At 35.9% G+C, this 23364-nt stretch overlaps 1 protein-coding gene across 5 annotated transcripts in view; it reads left to right on the top strand.

Moving 5' to 3' along the window:
* ARHGAP5 (Rho GTPase activating protein 5) overlaps positions 1 to 23364 on the top strand; it is a 76569-nt gene that overhangs the window by 44783 nt on the left and 8422 nt on the right. For all 5 annotated transcript variants that reach the window (XM_057720940.1, XM_057720942.1, XM_057720939.1 and 2 more), the window contains exons 4-5: positions 18327 to 18404; positions 21819 to 21950. In XM_057720940.1, the coding sequence (XP_057576923.1) occupies positions 18327 to 18404; positions 21819 to 21950 (210 nt within the window). The remainder of the gene's footprint in view (positions 1 to 18326; positions 18405 to 21818; positions 21951 to 23364) is intronic.

The raw sequence follows: 23364 nt of genomic DNA, 5'->3' as shown, positions 1-23364 counted from the left end.
TGCTGTGTGGTTATGACAGGGAAAGAAAGGTTATTCTTAGGAGAAAGCTATGTCAAATATGTTGTTTTTAAGTTAGATTGAAACATATAGAATCATTTTTTGTTATTGACAACCAGGTGGTTATACCTGTAGCTCTTTTGTTTTTTTAATGATGAAATTCCTGCAGGAAAATGAATGTGGTGCAAGTCTGAAGAAACACTCTAGCCCTTACTCTTTTTATCCCTAAGGTGAAATAATTAGTAATGTATTCAGGTTTTACTGAATGCTTTCTATTTGTATAGTAAACTTTTGGTATGCTATAAAATAAATGTGTTGTTTATTCATTTAATTTTTTAAAGTATTTATTTATTTGGCTGTGCCGTGCAGCTTGTGGAATCTTAGTTCCCCGACCAGGAGTTGAACCCTTGCCCCCGCAGTGAAAGCACGGCACCGTAACCACTGGACTGCCAGGGAATTCCATGTTGTTTATTCCTTTAATTTTCACACCTCTCTGACGTGCATGTGCATTTACTTTCTTTGTTTTACAGAGGAAGAAACTGAGGCTCGGAGAAATTAAGTAACTTGCCTGGGGTCACACAATAGGATTCTAGCCCAGGCTCCACTTACCATTATTGCTTACATGTGATTTTTGATAGCCAGGGTTTTTTTTGTCTGTTTGTTTTGATATGTTTTAAGGAAAGGAACTATGTATTTCATTATAGCAGGAAAAAAAAACTGCAAATAAGTCCCTAAGGAATAGAACTGAAAAAAAATCACCTGTGGTTTCATGATTGAGATAAGTTTTTCTTTTCATGATTAAGAGATAAGTTTTTCTTTTTCTAAATGTTTATATCATATATACTACACATTTAAACATTTATAGCTTTTTCAAAGGGGGAAGATTAAACATAGTTTTGTAATATTTTTAATACATGAGCAAAACTACATTCCATGTGATACTTATCTTTGGAGTTACTTTTTATGACTTCCATATTTAACATCTTGATAAGCATGGTTTATTCAATGATTCCATATTTCTGAACATAAGTCTCCAAACATTCAATATTGGCAGTTATCCTTTTGTTTACATCTATGCTCATATTTTTATTTTCTAGGGAAAATGTCTAGACATGAAATTATGCCCAATCCCAGTGATAGAAAGCATGCAGAGAGAGGAAATCACCTACCATAAAACAAATGGGGTGACATGTCTAAAATATTTCCTTTATATAGTGAATGAAACAGACTGATGACCCTGGCTTGCCCAGTGTCTGACCTTTAGCAAGTCACTTTACTTTTCTAAGCTTGTTTCCTTATCATTAACAAAAGGCTTCTTGTCAGTTATTTTGAAAATGGAATGAAAACAGTGCATTTCATGTTTATGTTATGAATTTTAAGCATTATATGTAAAGAAGGTAACAAAATGAAAGATTGGAACATTGTTGTTGCCTTTTCTCAAATATTAAAGATATAGTGGCTAGAGGATGTCCGAGGTGGCGCAGTGGGTGAGAATCTGCCTGCCAGTGCAGGGAACATGGGTTCAATCCCTGCCCCAGGAAGATCCCACATGCCACGGAGCAACTAAGCTCGTGTGCCACAACTATTGAGCCTGAGCTCTGGCGCCCCAGAGCCACAACTGTTGAGCTCATGTGCTGCAACTACTGAAGCCCGTGCACCTAGAGCCTGTGCTCTGCAACAAGAGGCCACCGCAGTGAGAAGCCCGCACACCACAATGAAGAGTAGCCCCTGCTCGCCGCAACTAGAGAAAGCCAGTGTGCAGCAATGAAGACCCAACACAGCCAATAAAATAAATAAATAAATTCAATAAATAAATAAATTTATTTAAAAAAAGATATAGTGGCTAGAAAGTAGTGACATGTTTTAATATAGTAAATTCAAGTTACAGTAATTTTGATATATATATATGTGTATATACATATGAGGGTGAGTCAAAAATTACTGCACTCTGGTTATATTAAAACTTCTGTTAGCCACAGTGTCTTATCAGCACTTGGCGTTCAAGGCTGTTATCTCCCCAGTCACTGCTGTGCAGGTGTGAACGTGTTACATCAGTTCGTTTGTAACTGCGGTACAAGCAAAAATGGATATCCCTCTTGTAATTTGCATGAAAGAAGAGCAGCATGCAGTGATTTGTTTTTTGTGGTCTGAGGGTATGCACATCCACACACTTCTACCCACGCTGTTGACACTCTGCAGAAACTTCATTTTGAGGTGTTAATGCATCCCCCTATAGTCCTGATCTTACTCCATCAGACTTTCACCTGTTTGGTCCCCTCAAAGCAGCCCTACGAGGATGAAGATTCACTTCTGATGAAGTAAAGACAGCAGTGCATTCGTGGCTCGCAGCTCAGCCTGAAACATTTTTTAATGAGGGAATATGAAAGCTTTTTGACAGATGGACAAGGTATATTGAAAGCAAGGAGATTGTGTTGAAAAATGATGTATTTGTCTTTTCTAAAAGTTAATTACAATACATTCTACAGCCACAGTGCAGATAATTTTTGACTCACCCACGTGTGCATGTGGATGTGTGTGTGTGTGTGTGTGTAGCTCCCCCACCCCCGCTGCCCAATATTTAAAAAATACTGTTTTTGATTGAGGAAAAAAAATACTGCCTTTAGACTTGTTACTTTTGTAGTGTTCTTGTCCCTGAAGTATCACTTACCATTGGTAAAGGACTTGCTCCATTGATGTTACCTCATCCTTATAAGCTGTAGTATATCTATATATGTCAATATCTTTTTTTTTAAGAAGTTTTAGGTTTATAACAAAATCAAGAAGAAAGTATAGAGATTTTCTATATAGCCCCCTGCCCCCACACACGAAACCCTCCCCACCCCCCATTACTAACATCACTCACCAGAATGGTACATTTTTTGCCAAGGATGAACCTGCATTGACACATGATAATCACCCAAAGTTCATAGTGTACATTAGTGTTCACTCTTGGTGTTATACATTCTGTTGGTTTGGACATATGTATAATGACATATCCATCATTGTAATAGCATATAGAGTATTTTCACGGCCCCAAAAGTCTTCTGTGCTCTGCCTATTCATTTCTCTCCACCTCCCCCATCCCTGGCAACCACTGCTCTTTTTTATTGTTTTTATAGTTTTACCTTTTTCGCAGTGTCATATAGTTGTAATTATACAGTATGTACCCTTTTCAGATTGGCTTCTTTCATTTAGTAATATTTAGAAAATTTGTTTTCTCCGTGTCTTTTTTTATTATTATTTAATTTTATTTATTTACTTATTTATTTATTTGGGGGTATACCAAGTTCAATCATGTTTTTATACACATATCCCCGTATTCCCTCCCTCCCTCGACTCCCCCCCACCCTCCCCGTCCCAGTCCTCTAAGGCATCATCCATCCTCGAGTTGAACTCTCTTTGTTATACAGCAACTTCCCACTGGCTGTCTGTTTTACAGTTGGTAGTATATATGTCTATGCTACTCTCTCACTTTGTCTCAGCTTCCTCTTCACCCCCCGCCCCCCCAAACCTCGAGTTCTCCAGTCCATTCTGTGCATCTGCGTCCTTGTTCTTGTGTTGTCACTGAGTTCATCAGTACCATTTTTAGATTCCATATATGTGAGTTACCATACAATATTTGTCTTTCTCTTTCTGACTTACTTCACTCTGTATGACAGACTCTATGTCTGTCCACCTCGTTACATGTAGCTCCATCTCGTTCCTTTTTATAGCTGAGAAATATTCCATTGTATATATATGCCACATCTTCTTTATCCATTCATCTGTTGATGAGCATTTAGGTTGCTTCCATGTCCTGGCTATCGTAAATAGTGCTGCAATAAACATTATGGTACATGTTGCTTTTTGGATTATGGTTTTCTCTGGGTATATGCCCAGGAGTGGGATGACTGGATCATATGGTAGTTCTATGTTTAGTTTTTTAAGGAACCTCCAAACTGTTTTCCATAGTGGCTGTACCAACTTACATTCCCACCAACAATGCAGGAGAGTTCCCTTTTCTCCACACCCTCTCCAACATTTGTTGTTTCCAGATTTTGTGATGATGGCCATTCTGATCGGTGTGAGGTGATCCCTCATTGTGGCTTTGACTTGCATTTCTCTGATGATGAGTGATGTTGAGCATCTTTTCACGTATTTGTTGGCCATCTGTATGTCTTCTCTGGAGAAATGTCTATTTAGGTCTTCCGCCCATTTGTGGATTGGGTTATTTGCTTTTTTGGTATTAAGCTTCATGAGCTGCTTGTATATTTTGGAGGTTAATCCTTTGTCCGTTGTTTCATAGGCAACTATTTTTTCCCATTCTGAGGGTTGCCTCCTAGTCTTGTTTATGGTTTCTTTCGCTGTGCAAAAGCTTTTAAGTTTCATGAGGTCCCATTTGTTTCTTCTTGATTTTATTTCCATAATTCTAGGAGGTGGGTCCAAAAGGATCTTGCTTTGATATATGTCATAGAGTGTTCTGCCTATGTTTTCCTCTAGGAGTTTTATAGTGTCTGGCCTTACATGTAGGTCTTTAATCCATTTGGAGTTTATTTTTGTGTATGGTGTTAGGAAGTGTTCTAATTTCATTCTTTTACATGTAGCTGTTCAATTTTCCTAGCACTACTTATTGAAGAGGCTGTCTTTTTTCCATTGTATACTCGTGCCTCCTTTGTCAAAGATAAGGTGCCCATATGTGTTTGGGCTTACTTCTGAGTTCTCTATTCTATTCCATTGATCTTCCTTTCTGTTTTTGTGCCAGTACCATACTGTCTTGATCACTATGGCCTTGTAGTATAGTTTGAAGTCAGGAAGCCTGATTCTACCAACTCCATTTTTCCTTCTCAAGATTGCTTCGGTTAATGGGGTCTTTTGTGTTTCCATACAAATCGTAAGATTTCTTGCTCTAGTTCTGTGAAAAATGCCATTGGTAATTTGATCGGGATTGCATTGAATCTATAAATTGCTTTGGGTAGTACAGTCATTTTCACTATGTTGATTCTTCCAATCCAGGAACATGGTATGTCCCTCCATCTGTTTGTATCGTCTTTGATTTCTTTCATCAGTGTCTTAAAGTTTTCTGCATACAGATCTTTTGCCTCCTTAAAGCAGGTTTATTCTTAGGTATTTTCTTCTTTTTGTTGCAATGGTGAATGGGAGAGTTTCCTTAATTTCTCTTTCTGCTCATCTGTTGTTAGTGTATAGGAATGCAAGAGATTTCTGCGCATTAATTTTGTATCCTGCTACTTTACTAAACTCATCAATTAGTGCTAGCAGTTTTCTGGTAGTCTTTAGGGTTTTCTATATATAATATCATGTCATCTGCAAAGAGTGACAGTTTTACTTCTTTTCCAATTTGAATTCCTTTTATTTCTTTTTCTTCTCTGATTGCTGTGGCTAAAACTTCCAAAACTATGTTGAATAATAATGATGAGAGTGGGCACCCTTGTCTTGTTCCTGTTCTTAGAGGGAATTCTTTCAGTTTTTTCCCCATTTAGAACGATGTTGGCTTTTGGTTTCTCATATAGGGCTTTTATTACGTTGAGGTAATTTCCTTCTATGCCCATTTTCTGGAGAGCTTTTATCATAAATGGATGTTGAACTTTGTCAGAAACTTTTTCCACATCTATTGAGATGATCATATGGTTTTTATCCTTCAATTTGTTGATATGATGTATCACATTGATTGATTTGTGTATATTGAAGAATCCTTGCATTGCAGGGATAAACCCCACTTGATCATGGTGTATGATTTTTTTAATGTACTGTTGGATTCTGTTAGCTAGTATTTTGTTGAGGATTTTTGCATCTATATTCATCAGTGATATTGGTCTGTAGTTTTCTTTTTTTGTGACATCTTTGCCTGGTTTTGGTATCAGGGTGATGGTGGCCTCATAGAATGTGTTTGGGAGTGTTCCGCCTTCTTGCATTATTTTGGAAGAGTTTGAGAAGGATAGGAGTTAGCTCTTCTCTAAATGTTTGGTAGAATTTGCCCGTGAATCCATCTGGCCCTGGGCTTTTGTGTGTTGGGAGATTTTTAATCACTGCCTGAATTTCCGTACTTCTGATTGGTCTGTTCATATTTTCTCTTTCTTCCTGGTTCAGTCTTGGAAGATTGTATTTTTCTAAGAATTGATCCATTTCTTCCAGGTTATCCAATTGATTGGCATATAGTAGCTTGTAGTAGTCTCTCATGATCTTTTGTATTTCTGAGATTTCCGTTGTTACTTCTCCTTTTTCATTTCTAATTCTGTTGATTTGCATCTTCTCCCTTTTTTTCTTGATGAGTCTGGCTAATGGTTTATCAATTTTGTTTATCTTCTCAGAGAACCAGCTTTCAGTTTCATTGATCTTTGCTATTGTTTCCTTCATTTCCTTTTCATTTATTTCTGCTGTGATCTTTATGATTTTTTTCCTTCTGCTCATTTTGGGGTTTCTTTGTTCTTCTTTTTCTAATTGTTTGAGGTGTAAGGTTAGGTTGTTTATTCGATCATTTTCTTGTTTCTTAAGGTAGGACTGTATTGCTATAAACTTCCCTCTTAGAACTGCTTTTGCTGCGTCCCGTATTTTTTGGGTTGTTGTGTTTTCATTGTCGTTTGTTTCTAGATATTTTTTGATTTCCTCTTTGATTTCTTTAATGATTTCTTGGTTGTTTAATAGTGAATTGTTTAGCCTCCATGTGTTTGTATTTTTTACAGTTTTTTTCCTGTAATTGATATCTAGTTGTATGGCATTGTGGTCAGAGAAGATGCTTGATATGATTTCAGTTTTCTTGAATTTGCTGAGGTTTGATTTTGACCCAAGATGTGATCTATTCTGGAACATGTTCCCTGTGCACTTGAGAAGAAAGTGTAGTCTGTCGTTTTTGGATGGAATGTCCTATAAATATCAATTAAGTCAAGATGGTCTAATGTGTCACTTAAAGCTTCTGTGTCTTTATTTTCTGTTTGGATGATCTGTCCATTGATGTAAGTGGGGTGTTCAAGTCTCCCACTATTATTGTGTTACTTTCGATGTCCCCTTTTATGGCTGTTAGCATTTGCCTTATGTATTGAGGTGCTCCTATGTTGGGGGCATAGATATTTACCATTGTGATATGTTCTTCTTGGATGGATCCCTTGATCATTATGTAGTGTCCTTCCTTGTCTCTTAATAGTCTTTACAGTCTAATTTGTCTGATAGGAGTATTGCTACTCCAGCTTTCTTTTGACTTGCATTTGCATGGAATATCTTTTTCCATCCCTTTCCTTTCAGTCTATATGTATCCCTTGGTCTGAAGTGGGTTTCTTGTAGGCAGCATATAGAAGCGTCTTGTTTTTGTATCCATTCAGCCAGTGTGGCTTTTGGTTGGAGCATTTAATCCAGTTACATTTAAGGTGATTATTGACATATGTGTTCCAATTACCATTTTCTTAATTGTTTTGAGTTTGTATTTGTAGATGTTTTCCTTTTCTTGTGTTTCCTACTTAGAAAAGTTCCTTTAGCACTTGTTGTAAGGCTGGTTTGGTGGTGCTGAATTCTCTTAACTTTTGCTTGTCTGTGAAGCTTTTGATTTCTCCGTCGAATCTGAATGAGATTCTTGCTGTGTAGAGTATTCTTGGCTGTAGGTTTTTCTCTTTCAGGACTTTCAGTATATCCTGCCATTCCCTTCTGGCCTGCAGAGTTTTTGTAGAAAGGTCAGCTGTTATCCTTATGGGTTTTCCCTTATATGTTATTTGTTGCTTTTCTCTTGCTGCTTTTAATATTTTTTCTTTGTGTTTAATTGTCGTTAGTTTGATTAATATGTGTCTTGGTGTATTTCTCCTTGGGTTTATTCTGTATGGGACTCTCTGTGCTTCTTGGACTTGGTTAATTATTTCCTTTCCCATGTTGGGGTAGTTTTCCACTAGAACCTCTTCAAATATTTTCTCAGACCCTTTCTTTTTTTCTTCTTCTTCTGGGATGCCTATAATTTGAATGTTGGTACGCTTAGTGTTATCACTGAGGTCTCTGAGACTGTCTTCTATTCTTTTTATTCTTTTTTCTTTTTCCTGCTCTGTGGCGTTTATTTCCCCCATTCTATCTTCCAACTCACTTATTCGTTCTTCTGCCTCAGTCATTCTGCTGGTTATAGCATCTAGAGTATTTTTAATTTCGGTTATTTTGTTATGCATTGCTGTGTGTTTTTCTGAGTTCTCATGAACTGTTTCTTGTACTTTCTCTATTTTGTTGTCGAGATTTTGTATCATTTTTACTATCATTACTCTGAATTCTTTTTCAGGCATTTTTCCTATTTCCTCCTCATTTATTTGGTCTTGTGGGTTTTTTTCCTGCTTCTTTGCCTGCATGGTGTTTCTTTGTTTCCTCCTGGTTGTCCAAACTTTTGGGGTTACTTGTCCTGGCGATAGAGGTGTTTATAGAAGACTGTCCAAGCCTCAGACTAATGTCCGAATGTTGGGTTAAACAAATACTAAGTCTAGGAAACACATACATGTATAAGACACATAATTACTGGATCCGTTAGGACATAAGGCTCTGGAAAGACCTGACAGAAGAACCCCAGTGTGCTACCAGATATTCAAAGAGAAACCCAACAGAAATTAACAACCGAAACACAACAAATCAGAAACAAAAGCAAAAACAAACAAACAAATAACACCTTACACATACAAACACTAATAATCCAGGGAAATTTTGTAAGCTAGGATCAAATATAAAAAAGAGCTAGAGTACCACCAGACAGAATGGAGATTCTCAGAATGAAATTAGACAGTTGTACTAAGAACTAAGAGAAAGACAAAAACCTAATATTAAATACCAAGGCAGTGCATCATCTGGAGAATAGAGGAAGGAGTCTGAGCAAATCGATAGTGTTGCTTATAAGTATGTTAAGATAAAATAAACTAATAATGGATGTAAGAAAGGGGAACAGAAGAGTGTAGTGTGATTGGAAATATGCAAATAAAAGGAAAGGAATAGAAATGTATAAAAGATAGGGATGAAAGGAAGATATGAGAGATATATTGTCCATACTTCCAAAAACTTAGCTACAAATAGAAGTATATAAAAAGGAAAAAAAAAGAAAAATAGAATAAAAAATAGAATTAAAAAAATGTTATAAAACTTGTAGATCCCTTAGGACTAAGATTGTAATTAATAAAGGAAAAAAAAAAATCCAGAACTGATCCCAGAATGGACCAGTTCAATAGGGTTGATACTAATATTTCTGTTTCCTTAGAGTCTCAGCCGTAAGTGTCCTTCTACTCGCCTTGGGTTTTTTTTTAATTATTCTGTGACCAGCAGAGCTTCCTTTATTGTTGGTCTGTAAACGTTGGTGTGTGGGGAGGGATAGGGTACAATAGTGGCTCCTTCCCCTGGGAGTGAGTGAGCAGTGGCGCACTGTTGTTTCAGTCAGGCTTGGAGGTGCCTGTTGCAGAGGGATGCTGGTGGCTCAGGTGTAAACAGAAAGTCTCAGAGTTGAGCCTCTCTCGGGGTTTTTTTTTCTTCTCAGCAGCCTCCCTGCTGCCGGCGTTCCAAGGGGTTTTAATCTAGCCCCGCCCGAGTACCTGAGGGTACTTGTTATCCCTGAGTGCCTTAGGTGCCCCACAGGGCGTCTCTCCACTGCCTGTTGCAGAGACGCTGAAAGAGAGAGGCTGTGTCCGCGGCTCCTCCCCCCACCCATGAGCCTGCAGCATCCAGCCGCCATCATGGCCGGGCAGCTCTCAGGGGCAGGCACTCCTCGCCGCAGACCTCTTCCCTCCTGTCCTCTCAGTCCGTCACCTTTCTGGCAACAATTTTTCTCACCCTGAACTGGCTCTCCGGTTCCCACGCTCCTGCTCCTGGACCCTCTGTTCAGCTGTGGATCAACGTATCAGTCCGGTAACGCTGAGCTGCGGTGCGGACCATCTGTGTGTCTCTCACTCCCTCCCGTCTGCCACAGCGCCGCCGCTTCACCCTCTTTGAGCCATCGTAGATGCCTCCCTACCAGTTATGTTGGGGTCCTTGCGGTCCTTTCTGGTTTCCGAGGTCGTCTGCTGGTGTTCAGTTGGTTCTCTGTGGGAATTATTGCGTCTTTTGGTGCATTCCCAATGCATCTGTGGAGAGGGATGCATTCCATGTCCCTCTACTTCACCGCCATCTTTTTCTCACCTGGCAGTTGTTTCTTAAGAAAAAAACTTAAGTTAGGCAAGCATCTAGAATACTGGGTCACAAGATGTTCTTACTAAGGGTGGCAGAATTTGGTGCAATTACTAACTTTCCCTCCACCTGAAAAGTATAGACAGTACAGCTGAAACCTAAGCCACCATGGTCCAAAGTCCTCCACGGTAGCTCAGTTGTCTCCTCCATGTCTTTTCATGATTTAATAGCTCATTTCTTTTTTGGCATTGAATGATAGTCCATTGTCTGGATGTACCACAGTTCAGTTATCCATTCACCTACTGGAGAACAGCCTGTATGCTTCCAAGTTTGGGCAGTTATCCTATAAACATAGCTATAGCTATAAAATAAATGCTGTAAACATCTGTTTGCAGATTCTTGCGTAGGTATGTTTTCAGCTCTTTGGCATGATGGCTGGGTGGTATGTTAAGGGTACATTTGTTTTGTTTTTTGTTTTTTTGGGGGGTTTTTTTGGCTGCACTGTGCAGCTTGTGGATTTTTAGTTCCCCAAGCCATTAATCAAACCTGGGCCCCCAGGAGTGGAAGAGCAGAGAATACGTTTAGTTTTGTTGTGAAACCATCACGCTGTCTTTCAAAGTGTCTGTACTATTTTGCATTCCCACCAGCAATGAATGAGAGTTCCTGTTGTTCTCCACATCCTTGTGCAGTAATTGGTGTTGTCAGTGTTCTGAATTTTGGCCATTCCAATAGTGATATCTTGTTTTAACTTGCAGTTCCCTAGTAACATATGATGTGGAGCATCTTTTTATATGTTTATTTGCCATCTATATATCTTCTTTGATAAGGTATCTGTTAAGGTCTTTGGCCCATTTTGCAATGGATCGGTTTTCTTATCACTGAGTTTTAAGATTTCTTGGTATATTTTGGATAACAGTCCTTTATCAGATGTGCGTTTTGTCAGTATTTTCTCCCAGTCTGTGACCTGTCTGCTGATTCTCTTGATGTTGTCTTTCACACAGCAGAAGTTTTTAATTTTAATGAGATCCAGCTTATCGATATTTTTTTTTCACGGATTGTGTCTTTCGTGTTTTATCTAAAAAGGCATCACCATAGCCAAGGTCATCTAGGTTTTTTACTATGTTGTCTTCTAGGAATTTTATCATTCTGTAATCTGTAATCCATTTTGAGTTCATTTTTATCAAGGGGAAGGAACGTCTGTGTCTAGGTTCATTCTTCTGTGTATGGAAGTCCAATTTTTCTAACACCATTTGTTGAAGAGACTGTCTTTGCTCCGTTGTACTTACTGCCTTTGCTCCTGTGTCAAAGATCAGTTGACTATTAATGGGTGTTATTTCTGGGCTGTCTACTCTCTTCCATTGATCTGTTTGCCTGTTTTTTCCTCAGTACCATATTGTCTTGATTACTATAGCTTTATAGTAAATCTTAAAGTAAGGTAGCATCAATCCTCCAACTTTGTTCTCTTATAGAAATATTGTGTTGGCGTTAAGTCTTATCCTCTCTATATAAACTCTAGAATCAGTTTGTTTATAACCATAAAATAACTTCCTGAGAATTTGATTCGGTTGCATTGAATCTGTACATCAAGTTGGGAAGAACTGACAACTTGACAATATTTTGTCTTCCTATCCGTGAATGTGGTATCTCTCTCCATTTACAGTTAGGTGACCCTTGAACAACATGGGTTTGAACTGTGAGTCCACTTATACCTGAATATTTTTCAGTAGTAAATACTATAGTACTACACAATCCATGGCTGGTTGAATCTGTGGATGTGGAGCAACAGTGGATACAGAGGGCCAACTATAAGTTATACGTGGATTAACTTCTGCATTGCTCAAGGATCAGTTGTAATTAGTTCTTTGATTTCATTCATCAGTTTTGTAGTTTTTCTTATATAGATCTTGTACATATTTGTTAGATTTATACTTAAGTATTTCATTTTTGGACATGCTAATGTAAATGGCGTGTTTTTAATTTCAAAGTCCACTTGTTCCTTGTTATATAAGGGAAGAAGTTGACTTTTATATATTAACCTCGTATCTTACAACCTTTCTATAATCACTTGCTAGTTCCAGAATTTTTTTGGAAGATAGATTTTCTACATAGACAATCATGTCATCTGTGAAAAATGATAGTTTTATGTCTTCTTTCCCAATTTGTATACCTTTGACTTCCTTTTATTGCTTTAGCAAGTATAAGAACTTCCACTACTTTCAACCAGATGTTGAAAGGTATGATGAGAGGGGACATCCTAGCCTTGTACCTGATCTTAGTAGGAAAGCTTTGAGTTTCTTTGGGTACTAGACTCTTATCAGATAAATGCTTTGCAAATATTGGGTTGGCCAAAAAGTTCATTTGGGTTTTTCCGTAAGATGTAATGGAAAATTCCAAACGAACTTTTTGGCCAACCCAGTATTTTCTCCCATCTTCTAGGTTGTCTTTCTTCCTAATGTCCTTTGATGCACAAAAGTTTTAAATATTGATGAAATCCAGTTTATTTTTCTCAAGTGTTGGTGCCATATCTAAGAATCCATTGCCAAACCTGGTGACATGAAAATTTACTCTCATTTTTTTCTAAGAGTTTTATGTTGTCAACTCTTTTGTTTAGTACGGAATATCATCAGCAATTAGGACTAATTTTACTTAATTCTTGTATATTTTGAATTCCTTTTATTTCTTTTTCTTGCCTAATCTAGCTAGAACTCTAGTACATTGTTTATTAGAAGTGGCAAAAGCAAGCATCCTTTTGATTCTCTCTATTGTGTTTTCTACTTTTTATTTTGTTTTCTATTTTTTATTTTGTTTATATCTATTTTAATTTTTTATTATTTCTTTTGTTCTGTTACCTTTGAGTTTAGCCTGCTCTTTTTCTATTTCTTTAAGGTTAACCTAACCTTACAGTTGACATCTTATTTTTTAATGTAGGGGTTTACAGCTGTAGATTTCCCTCTCACCACTACTTTTGCTGCACCCATAGATTTTGGTATGTGTCTTCCTTTTTATTCATCTTAAAGTATTTTCTAATTTCACTTGTAGTTTCTCTTTTGATCCATTGACTGATTGAGTGTGTTGTTTAATTTCCAGATATTTGTGAATTTTCCTTTTATTACTGATTCATAGTTTCATTCATTCTTTTGTGATCAAAGAACATATTTTGTATTATTTCAAAACTTTTTAAATTCAGACTTGTTTTGTGACCTAATAGCTAGTCTATCCTAGAGCATGTTCGATACACATTTGAGAAGAATGTGTATTATGTTGTTGAGTGGAGTGTTATGTATATGTCTAGTTGGTTTATAGTGTTGTTCAGGTTTTCTGTTTCCTTGGTGATCTTCTGTCTAGTTCTTTTCTATTGAAAGTGGAGCATTTAAGTCTCTGTTATAGTTGAACTCTCTCACTTAGCTTCTGTCAGTTTTGCGTCGTGTATTTTGAGACTCACTCTGTCACCAGTGTATAATGTCCTTCAATTCAGTGTCTCTTGTACCAGTTTTTGTTTTAAGGTATTTTTTCTGGTATTAGGATAGCCACCAGCTATTTGGTTACTATTTGCATGGGTTATTTTTCCATCTTTTTACATTCAACATACTTGGATGCTATAGTGAGTATCTCGTAGACTGCTTATGGTTGGGTCATGTTTTTTAATCCATCATACCAAACTGTCTTCTAATAGAAGGATTTAATCCATTTACACTTAATTACTGCTAAGGAAGACTTCTGCCATTTTGCTCTCTGTTTTATGTTTTAAACCTGTTTCTCAGTTCCTCCATTACTGCTTTCTTTTGTAGTTTTTTTTCCCTTAATGTACCCTTCTGATTCCTTTCTTGTTTCTTTTTCTGTATACTCTAAAATTATTTTCTTAGTCATTATCCTGGACATTACAATTAACATCTTAATTTTATAGCAGTTAGATTTTAATTAAAACCAACTTTGTTTTAGTAGTATATAAAAACTCCTCCTTTATAGCTCTGTCTCTTACCCCTTTATGTTGTTATTGTCACACATTACATCTTTATACCTGTGCCTGTTTACAAATGCACAATTATTTTATTCATTTTTTAAAAATCATATAGGAGCAAAAAGGAATGTTACAAATCAAAAATACAATAGTACTGCTGGCTTGTATACTTACATATGTACCTGTCTCTACTTTTGTTTATTTTTTTGTATGGCTGCAGGTTACTATCTGATGCCCATCCATTTCAGCCTGAAAAACTTCCTTTAGCATTTCTCGTAGGGCATGTCTACTAGTGGTGAATTCCCTCAATTTTTGTTTATCTAAGAATGTCTTTAATTTTTCCTTCATTTTTGAATGATAGTTTTGATAGATACAGAATTCTTCATTGATAGTTTCCTTTAGGACTTAATATCACCCGATTCCTCTCTATATCCTCTGTGGTTTCTGAAGAGAAATAGGCTGTTAATCTTATTGTGGATTTCTAGTATGTGATGAGTTGCTTGCTTCTCTTGTTTTTTTCAGTATAGCTCTCTTTGAGTTCATCTCTTTCAGTTCACTGAACTTCATGGATGTGTAGATTTGTAGGTTTCTTTTTCATATTTGGAAGTTTTCAGCCATTATTTTTTCAGATACTCTTTTTTTCTCCTCTTCTCATCTCGGAAAGCCTTTATGCTAGCGTTGGTATGCTTGGTGAAATCCCAGAAGTCTCTTCGGCTCTGTTCATTTTTCTTCATTCTTTCCTCTTTTTGCTCCCTAGACTGAATAATCTCAGTTAACCAGTCTTTAAGTTCATTGATTGTTTCTTCTGCCTGCTAAAATCTGTTGTTAAACCTCTTTAGTTTATTTTCCATTTTAGTTATTATATTTTTCAACTCCAGATTTTCTCTTTAGTTCTTTTTATAATTTCTCCATATTTATTGATATTCTTCATTTGTTAAGTCATCATTCTCTTGGTTTTCGTTAGTTCTTTGTTCGTGATTTCTTGTAGCTCTTTGTGCATTTTTAAAGGTTGATTTAAAGTCTTTGTCTAGTAAGTGCAGTGACTGGGTTTCATCATGGACAGTTTCTATTAATTTCTTTTTTTCTTTCTTCACCAAGCCTTCTAAAGCTGGTTGTGATTTTTTTTTTTTTACTAGATTCCAGAGTTCTGCAGAAGTCGATTCGGATACTTTTTGGCTGCTTTTATGGGGGAACCAAGCCCCAAAATTCCTTTCTCCATCTCTTTTGCTGATGTACCTCCCATGGACATATGAATCTAATTTGTGGATTATCCACACACGTTGCTTCTCCTTTACTGTTTGTAATCTGTTTTATGACTTCAGTGAAACTCTTGTATCTATTAGCAACTCAAATAGAACTTAGACCATTTTAGAATTTAAGATATCAAGAGTTTTGTGCAGTGTAAGGGTTAGTTACCTTTCTAATGAAAGGGAAAAAAAGGTGATGATACTTGATTAAAACATTTTAAATATAGTTTTGGAATATTGGGATAGATTTCTAATACCTGTATTACTTGGAGGCCCAGGATAGATACTTTGGGTGATTTAAGTTCAAGTTAAACTTAATAATTCACATCTAGATAATTGAGTTGGCTGCTATTGCTGCTGCTGCTGCTGTTGTTGCTGTTGTTGCTGCTGCTTCTTTAATATCACTCAGTTATTAGTGAATTGAAGGCAAGATTTTCAGCGTGGCTGATTAATAAGCACCTTATAATTTTCATTTAGCAAATAAATGCTTATCACTATGAGAGTTTCTCAACCTTAGCATTATTGACATTTTGGACATTTTTAGTTCTTTATTAGAGGGACAGTTCAGGATCTAATCTAGGTGCACTGCTTTTTGTAATCATGTCTTTTTTAATACCTTTAATTTGAAATAGTTGCTCAGCTTCTTTTGTTTGTTTTTCTTGGCTTTGAGACTGTCAGGCTTTCAGCCACTAGTTTTAGCTTCCATTGATGATTTTTTTAGTGTCTCATTTTTCTTACGTTTATTGGTTGGTATTTTACTGTATGAGTGAACTTTTTCTTTCTCCCTCAATTTGAGGTTGCTGTTTCCTCATTATTAGATTCAAATTAACTCATTTTTGTTAGAAATACCACCAAAGTAATGTTGTATCCTTCTAAGTGCTTCATATCTGTTGGGATAGGAGGTTATTTTGTCCAACTGTAGGTGATAATTTTGGTTATTTGGTGGTGTCTGCCATACTTCATTGAAGATAAACCTTTGGATTTAATAACTTCAACGTGTGAAATTTTTGTCAGTGGATTTTTGCTGCCTTTATGATCATGAATTTCTCAATATTGACTAGTTTCCTCCAGTGTGAGATACACTTTTTTCCCTTTTCATATCTTTATTATATAAAGATATTTGTAAAAATTGTAAAAATCTTGTAAAATAAAATATTCTAAAATAAAATAATTTAACCTGGTGAAAATTAGGAGGAATTAATATATTGTCCTATACAAGCACCCTGACATTGGTCCAGGAATAAATTTGACAAAATCTACTTTTCTGTTGATTCTTTTTCTCTTCTTGGGATCAGAAGAGTTCAATGCCTTATCAAATTGAGTCTCTTTCAGAAATTTCCCGTTGAACATAGAGATGGGTTTTTGGCTGATAACACAAATATTAGATCTTTTGTTATTGTCCCACAAATCCCTTAGGTGCATCATTTTTTTTTTTTTTTCAGTCTAAATTCTTTATGTTCTTTAGATTGGGTAATTTCTATTGATTTGTCTTCAAGTTCTCTTATTCATTACTCTGTTATCACTTTTCTGTTATTGATCTCATTCAGTGAATTTGTTTTGTTTTATTGTATTTCTAGTTCTAAGATTTCCATTTAGTTATTCCTTATATTTTTGTTTCTTTGCTGAAACTTTCTATTGAGAAGTTTGTTTCAAGTATAATTATTCACTGAAGTGTTTTATGATGCTTTAAAATCTTTGTTAGATAATTCCACAACTGACATCTTTGTATTAGTGTCTGTTAATGATCTTTTCTCATTCAAGTTGAGATTTTCTTGGTTCTTGAAATGATGAATGATTTTAGTTTTATTATCATTGTACTCTAGACATTTTGGATAGTATGCTGTGAAACTTCAAATCTTACTTAAATCTATTTTAGCAGGCCTCCTCTGACACTGCATCAGCAGAGGAGGAAGACTGCTGCATTATTACAAAGTAGGGCTAGAAGATCCACTCGCCTCCAGATTTGATCTCCACCAGCCTCTGTTGACTACCATGGTGGAGAGGGGAGGGTGCCTCTTTCCTCAAGGTGATAGTAGAATTCATACTTTCCACTTAGCCCTTGCTGACACTCGAGAGGGGAAGGGAGTGCCTTTGTTACTTCTGGCAGAGGTAGAATTCTGGTCTCCTCACTTAGTGGCCACTGACATGGATGAGGAGGAGTGCATTCCATGGTGTTTGGCTGGAGTAGGGCAGTAATAGTAAAAAATGTTTTTGCTTGTTAGTCTGCACTTTTCCCAATCCTTTCACTAGAGAGAAATGGCTTTTCTTGTTAGTTTTCTGAGATGTGTTTTGTTTTTATTTTTATTTTTTTGCCTGTGCTCATTGGTATTTCTGGGTTGCAGGCTTCTCTGTTGCCTGGTGTAAGATATATAAGAGGCAAAAAGAAAACCCAGGGAACTCACTGTTACATTGTTCTTCAAGTTCTGTGGTTGCTATTCAGATTCACTTTCTCTCCACTTTTCAGAGTCTTGATTTTTTTTAATATATCACACTCAGGAACTTTAGCTGTATTTAGTGTATTTAGTGGGAGAGACAGGAAGAAATGTGTCTTCTCGTTTTGTGTGGAACTGGGCATCCCAAATGGTTTAAATTAAAATAGTCTGGGAAACTGAGAAGAAGCGGGAGAGTAGTACAGACATATATATACTACCAACTGTAAAATAGTCAGTGGGAAGTTGTTGTATAACAAAGGGAGTCCAACTCGAGGATGGAAGATGCCTTAGAGGACTGGGGCAGGGAGGGTGGGGGGGAATCGAGGGGGGGGGCGTCAAGGAAGGGAGGGAATATGGGGATATGTGTATAAAAACAGTTGATTGAACCTGGTGTACCCCCCAAAAAAATAAAATAAAATAATAATAAAAAAAAAAAAAAAAAAAAGAAATTACTTTAAATGAAATGCTCAAGAATATTTTATTCTTAAAAATATTTTACCACCATATTTTGTAAGTCACTAAGATATACATACGGTTAAGTATATTCTTTATTGTAGCTATATATGCATATGTAAAAGTCTTTCTTTATTCTTTTAGGATTAGGTACTGAAGGACTCTACCGTGTTAGTGGGAACAAAACTGATCAAGACAATATTCAAAAACAGTTTGATCAAGGTAAGAAGATAATTATATAAAATAAAATCATCATTTTATTATTTTCCTTATTGAAATTTCATATGAAGACCTAAGAATATGAATGTTGAGGGGAGAAAGTTTTGAAGTAATATTGGAAGTATTTAATGGAACAGATACCACAGTCAAGAAATGGGAGAGCTGTAAATCCATTACCAGAATTAGAAAAGCAGTAAATGACTTACGATGCATCATCATCTTTGTATATCACAGACTGAACCTATTTAAAGATGCAATTTAAAAGTTTTTTTTTTCTTTCATGATACTGGGCCAACTGACTAACCATTAGGAGTTTTTAAAAAGCTGAATTTACTACTCATATTAAATAAGTCTATATGAGAGCAAAGGTTTAAATGCAAAAAATGAAAACTAAGTACTAGAGAAAAAAATGAGTGAATATTTTTATAATCTTGGAGTAGGGAGAGGCCTAAACTTGATATGAAACCTAGAAAGTATGAACAAGATGATCAACTAGACTCCCAAAAATGTAAAACTTCTGGGGCTTCTCTGGTGGTGCAGTGGTTAAGAATCCACCTGCCAATGCAGGGGACACGGGTTCGAGCCCTAGTCTGGAAAGATCCCACATGCCATGGAGCAGCTAAGCCCATGCGCCACAACTATTGAGCCCACATGCCACAACTGCTGACGCCCACTTGCCTAGAGCCCATGGTCCGCAACAAGAGACGCCACCACAGTGAGAAGCCCCTGCACCACAACGAAGAGTAACCCCCGCTCACTGCAACTAGAGAAAACCTGCGCACAGCAACGAAGACCCAATGCAGCCAATAACTTAGTTAATTAATTTAAAAAATGTAAAACTTACGTATGAAATAGTGTATAAAGCAAATAAAATCAGGAGACAAACTGTAAACTTGGGGTGGCTGTGGAATTTCTTTGCTAGATTAAGCAATTCATATCAGAAGAAAGCAACAACAAATATAGGAAAATATGCTCTGTCAGTTATAAAGAAACAAAAATTGAAACAAAAAAGTTGTATTTATTTTATTATGAGAATGGAAAAGATTGTTGGTAGGGTATAGGCAAGTAGCTATGTTGTATACTGTTGGTTATGGGTGCTTCAGGTAGCTTTGCTGGAAAAATTCCATTTGTAAATGTTTGTGTTACAGAAGTCTTTGTGTAAGCATACCAAGATATTTACTGCAACAGAGATATTCACTGCAGCATTGTATTTTGTTTTAAAGGTGCGGGGACCACTCTTGTTTAAAAGTAGAATACTAGATAGCCATATAAAATAATGAAGGTTATATGTGTTGAAATGGTACAGTGTTGAGTGGTAAATGGTAAAATTGTTGAGTGATGGGTAGGGGTGGGGCTGTGTGTGTGACTTGCTTTGAAACAGTTATTGTATTTCATTAAAAATATTTTGTGAGAAGAACTGTTTAGACTTTACCAAATTGGTACAGTTTCACTTCCAGTAATGAAAGAAGAGTAGTCGTCAATACCAGGGCCTCTTTTTTTTTTTTTAAGCTCTTTATTGGAATATAATTGCTTTACAGTCTTGTGCCAGTTTTTGAGGTACACCAAAGTGAATCAGCTGTACTTATACATATATCCCCATATCCCCTCCCTCCGGTGACGCCCTCCCACCCTCCCTGTCCAGGCCCTCTAAGTCATCACCCATCATCGAGTTTATCTCCCTGTGTTATACAGCAACTTCCCACTAGCTATCTCTTTTAGATTTGGTAGTGTATATATATCAGTGCTACTTTCTCATTTCATCCCAGCTTCCCCTTCGCCCATACCCCCAACCCCGTGTCCTCAAGTCCTTTCTGTACATCAATACCAGCGCCTCTTGAATTAGACTTAATGGTTTTGTTTTCTGGTTCCGCCACTTACTGTCTTTGTGGCCTACAGGAGTTAACCTTTCTAAATCTCAGCTTTTTCATATCTAGAATGGGAGTGATAAGAGTAACTGAGGAATAATGAGATAATGCATATGATGAGTTTTCTGTGCCAGACACCATGTTAAATGTTCACTGGATAGCTATTACTACAAAGAATGTAGCCTGCCTAAGGAAATGAGCTTTAGTACATAAAAGTTTTTATCATAACATCTTTATATTTTAAAATGAAATCTAAATGTTCAGTAATAATATTATGTGAATTTTTATATCTGGGAGAATGTTTTATAGCCATTAAAATTGTTTCTGTAGGGCAAAATGTAAGGATTGGTGATTCTTGGTTAAGGATATATGTGAGTTCTTTGTGTTTTTATTATTCTTGCAGATTTTCTGCAGGTTTGAAATTACAATGAAATGTTACCTGCCCACCACCAAAAGTTTTTAAAAGTTGCTTGTAAAATTTTAATAACCTTAGATAATGCCTTAAAAATGAAATCCAATACAAAATCTGTGCATGATTTGTCTTTTTGTCTTTTTTTTAATGAGCAGTAAAGGGCTAAAAGGAAACACACTAAAGTATAGACAGTGATTATCTTTTGGTTCTGGGAGTAATTTTTTTTCTTTATCATAAGTATTCATTGTATTTATGATAAGGAAAATGTGACTTTAGATAGCAAATTAACCTTGTGATATACCTTTAGTATGTTACATTCTTGTTTTTTATCAGAACTTCAGATAAGTATTTTAAAAGTTTTATATTAAAACTTCTTAAGTATAAGTCAAAAGTGTAAGTTGAAAAAAGAAAAGAAAAAAAAAAGTGTGAGTTGTAAGTTCCCCACCACGGAATTCTTTTACAATAGATTTACACTATAGATTACAATTTATATTGGCTTGCTGTATAATATGGTAGAAGAAGTAAACGAAAGTAGTCCTGTGATGTGAGAAGAATAATGCATATTAAAACAATAAAAGTGTTCCCTTTTTACCCCTTTTATGTCCAGTTAAGCATACTCCATGAGGTATAGTGATTTTGATTTTTCTTCCAGTTTTATTGAGATATAATTGACATACAGCACTGTATAAGACGTACAACATAATGATTTGACTTACATGTATCATGAAATGATTACCACAGTAAGTTTAGTGAATATCCATCATCCACCAAAACTTGAATTTATATGCATGATTCCTATCTTTTGTCTTTCTGTTTCCTTATGGCCTCTTAAATAGCTATGTAAACAAAATGTTTCAAAAGAAGAGAGATGTAAGTAATATTGTGCATATACTAACAAGCCTAATAGCATTTTTTATTGTAATAGAAAATGGTTCTTACTTGGTTTTCTCTTTCCTTATCTATAGTTTGTCAGGCAAACTTATATTAAAACAATGGGGGAGGGATGCATCAACCTGTAAAGAAAGGTGGTCAATGAGAAGATTAAATGTCTTTGGATCTACAGTACCCATTTAGCTTACTTCTCCTGTAATTTAAATTTATTATAATTTTTAATTTTAATTTTTAATTTTTGTCTTATAGATCATAATATCAGTCTAGTATCAATGGAAGTAACAGTAAATGCTGTAGCTGGAGCTCTTAAAGCTTTCTTTGCAGATCTACCAGATCCTTTAATTCCATATTCTCTTCATCCAGAGCTACTGGAAGCAGCAAGTAAGTAAAATCCTCCTGTTTTTTTTGAGAGAGATAATGATACTAGGGCTTGTACATTAATTGCTGTATGTTAAAATTGGTCATGCACTAGAATGTGTAGCTAATAAAAATTCAGCTTCTAGAACTGTTTATTAAAGCTCTTTTCCTTTAAATAGTTTTAGCTAGACTCCCAGATAGCTAGGTGCTCCTAGAAGTTAGATGATTTGTACTAGAAGGTTGAGATTTGTGTTTTTAATTCAAACTCAAAGGCATTGTAAGAAAAAGAAATTAATTCTTCAAATGAATGTATCTGTAATGTACTTTAGTAAAATATTAACATGCGTATGGTCTGTACACGTGTATATAAATTTTAAGTCAAAGAAATTAACTTTGGCCTCATGTCTTAATTCAGTTTTTGAAAAAGTGAGACAGGAAAATGGGTACTTATTCAGTATTGATTCCTACTTGCATCATCATTCATCCAGATGTTTCTATTAAGCAAATACTCATTTGTTATCTGGAAAATGAGACAAAAGACCTATTGAGTATCAGGTAACCTAGTGCTTAATCCACATTGTGTTCTCAGTGGCTAAAATTAATGTAGTTTTGAAATAGTTCTCTTTAATATTTCCTTTTGATTACAAGTCAGGCTCTGTAGAGTGAGACTGCTTTCTTTAATTCCGATTGTTAGAGTTCTCAGTTAATTTTCTTTTCATTAAAATTCACTTCAGTATATTGTCACAAAATGCTGTTGCCTTATACATACTCTCATGTAAACTGGGGAAATAGTCCAATTGATAGCTTAGATTTTCTTGCTTTTTGACCATAAACAGTAGCCTCAGAACTTTCCTACTTAGGAAATTATTGAGGGCTGATTTAGAAGTAATATGTGGCAGATGAGAAATTTGTTAGAACTTGGTGTACTACCATGAATTGGTATACAGATTGGCCTTCTCCAGAGGAACCCATTGTTACTTTGGAAGAATGAAGTGAATGAGGAAGAGCAGCAGTAAGGTGCTCTCTTCTCTCCCATTTACAGCAGACCCACATTTCAGTTATCTTGTTTCATAATTTGTATAAATTTGGAAAGTGAGCCAAATGCTTGTACTACTTATGAAGAAAGATATTTGATAAGCTAAGTGGATTATAAATAAGTATAATGCTTTAAATCAGGTGTTGGCAAAGTGGCCTGTGGGCCAGATTCAGCTTGCCACCTGGTTTCAGAAGGCTTGCAATCTAAGAATGTTTTTTTTTTTAACTGTTAAATGGTTGAAAAAATAAATGAAAGAAAAAGAAAATTTTATGACATTAAAATTATTTGAAATTCAGATTTTTTTTAGTTTTGTTGGAACACAGCCACTCTTGTTATATATTGTCTGTGGCTGCTTTTGTACAACTGCAGAGTTGAGTAGTTTCACCCATAAAACCTAAAATA

Source organism: Hippopotamus amphibius, chromosome 2, assembly GCF_030028045.1.
Source record: "Hippopotamus amphibius kiboko isolate mHipAmp2 chromosome 2, mHipAmp2.hap2, whole genome shotgun sequence".
In the NCBI taxonomy this organism is placed as follows: Eukaryota; Metazoa; Chordata; class Mammalia; order Artiodactyla; family Hippopotamidae; genus Hippopotamus; species Hippopotamus amphibius.
The sequence above is the reverse complement of the archived record's forward strand: the minus strand, read 5'-3'. Positions and strand labels throughout refer to the sequence as shown.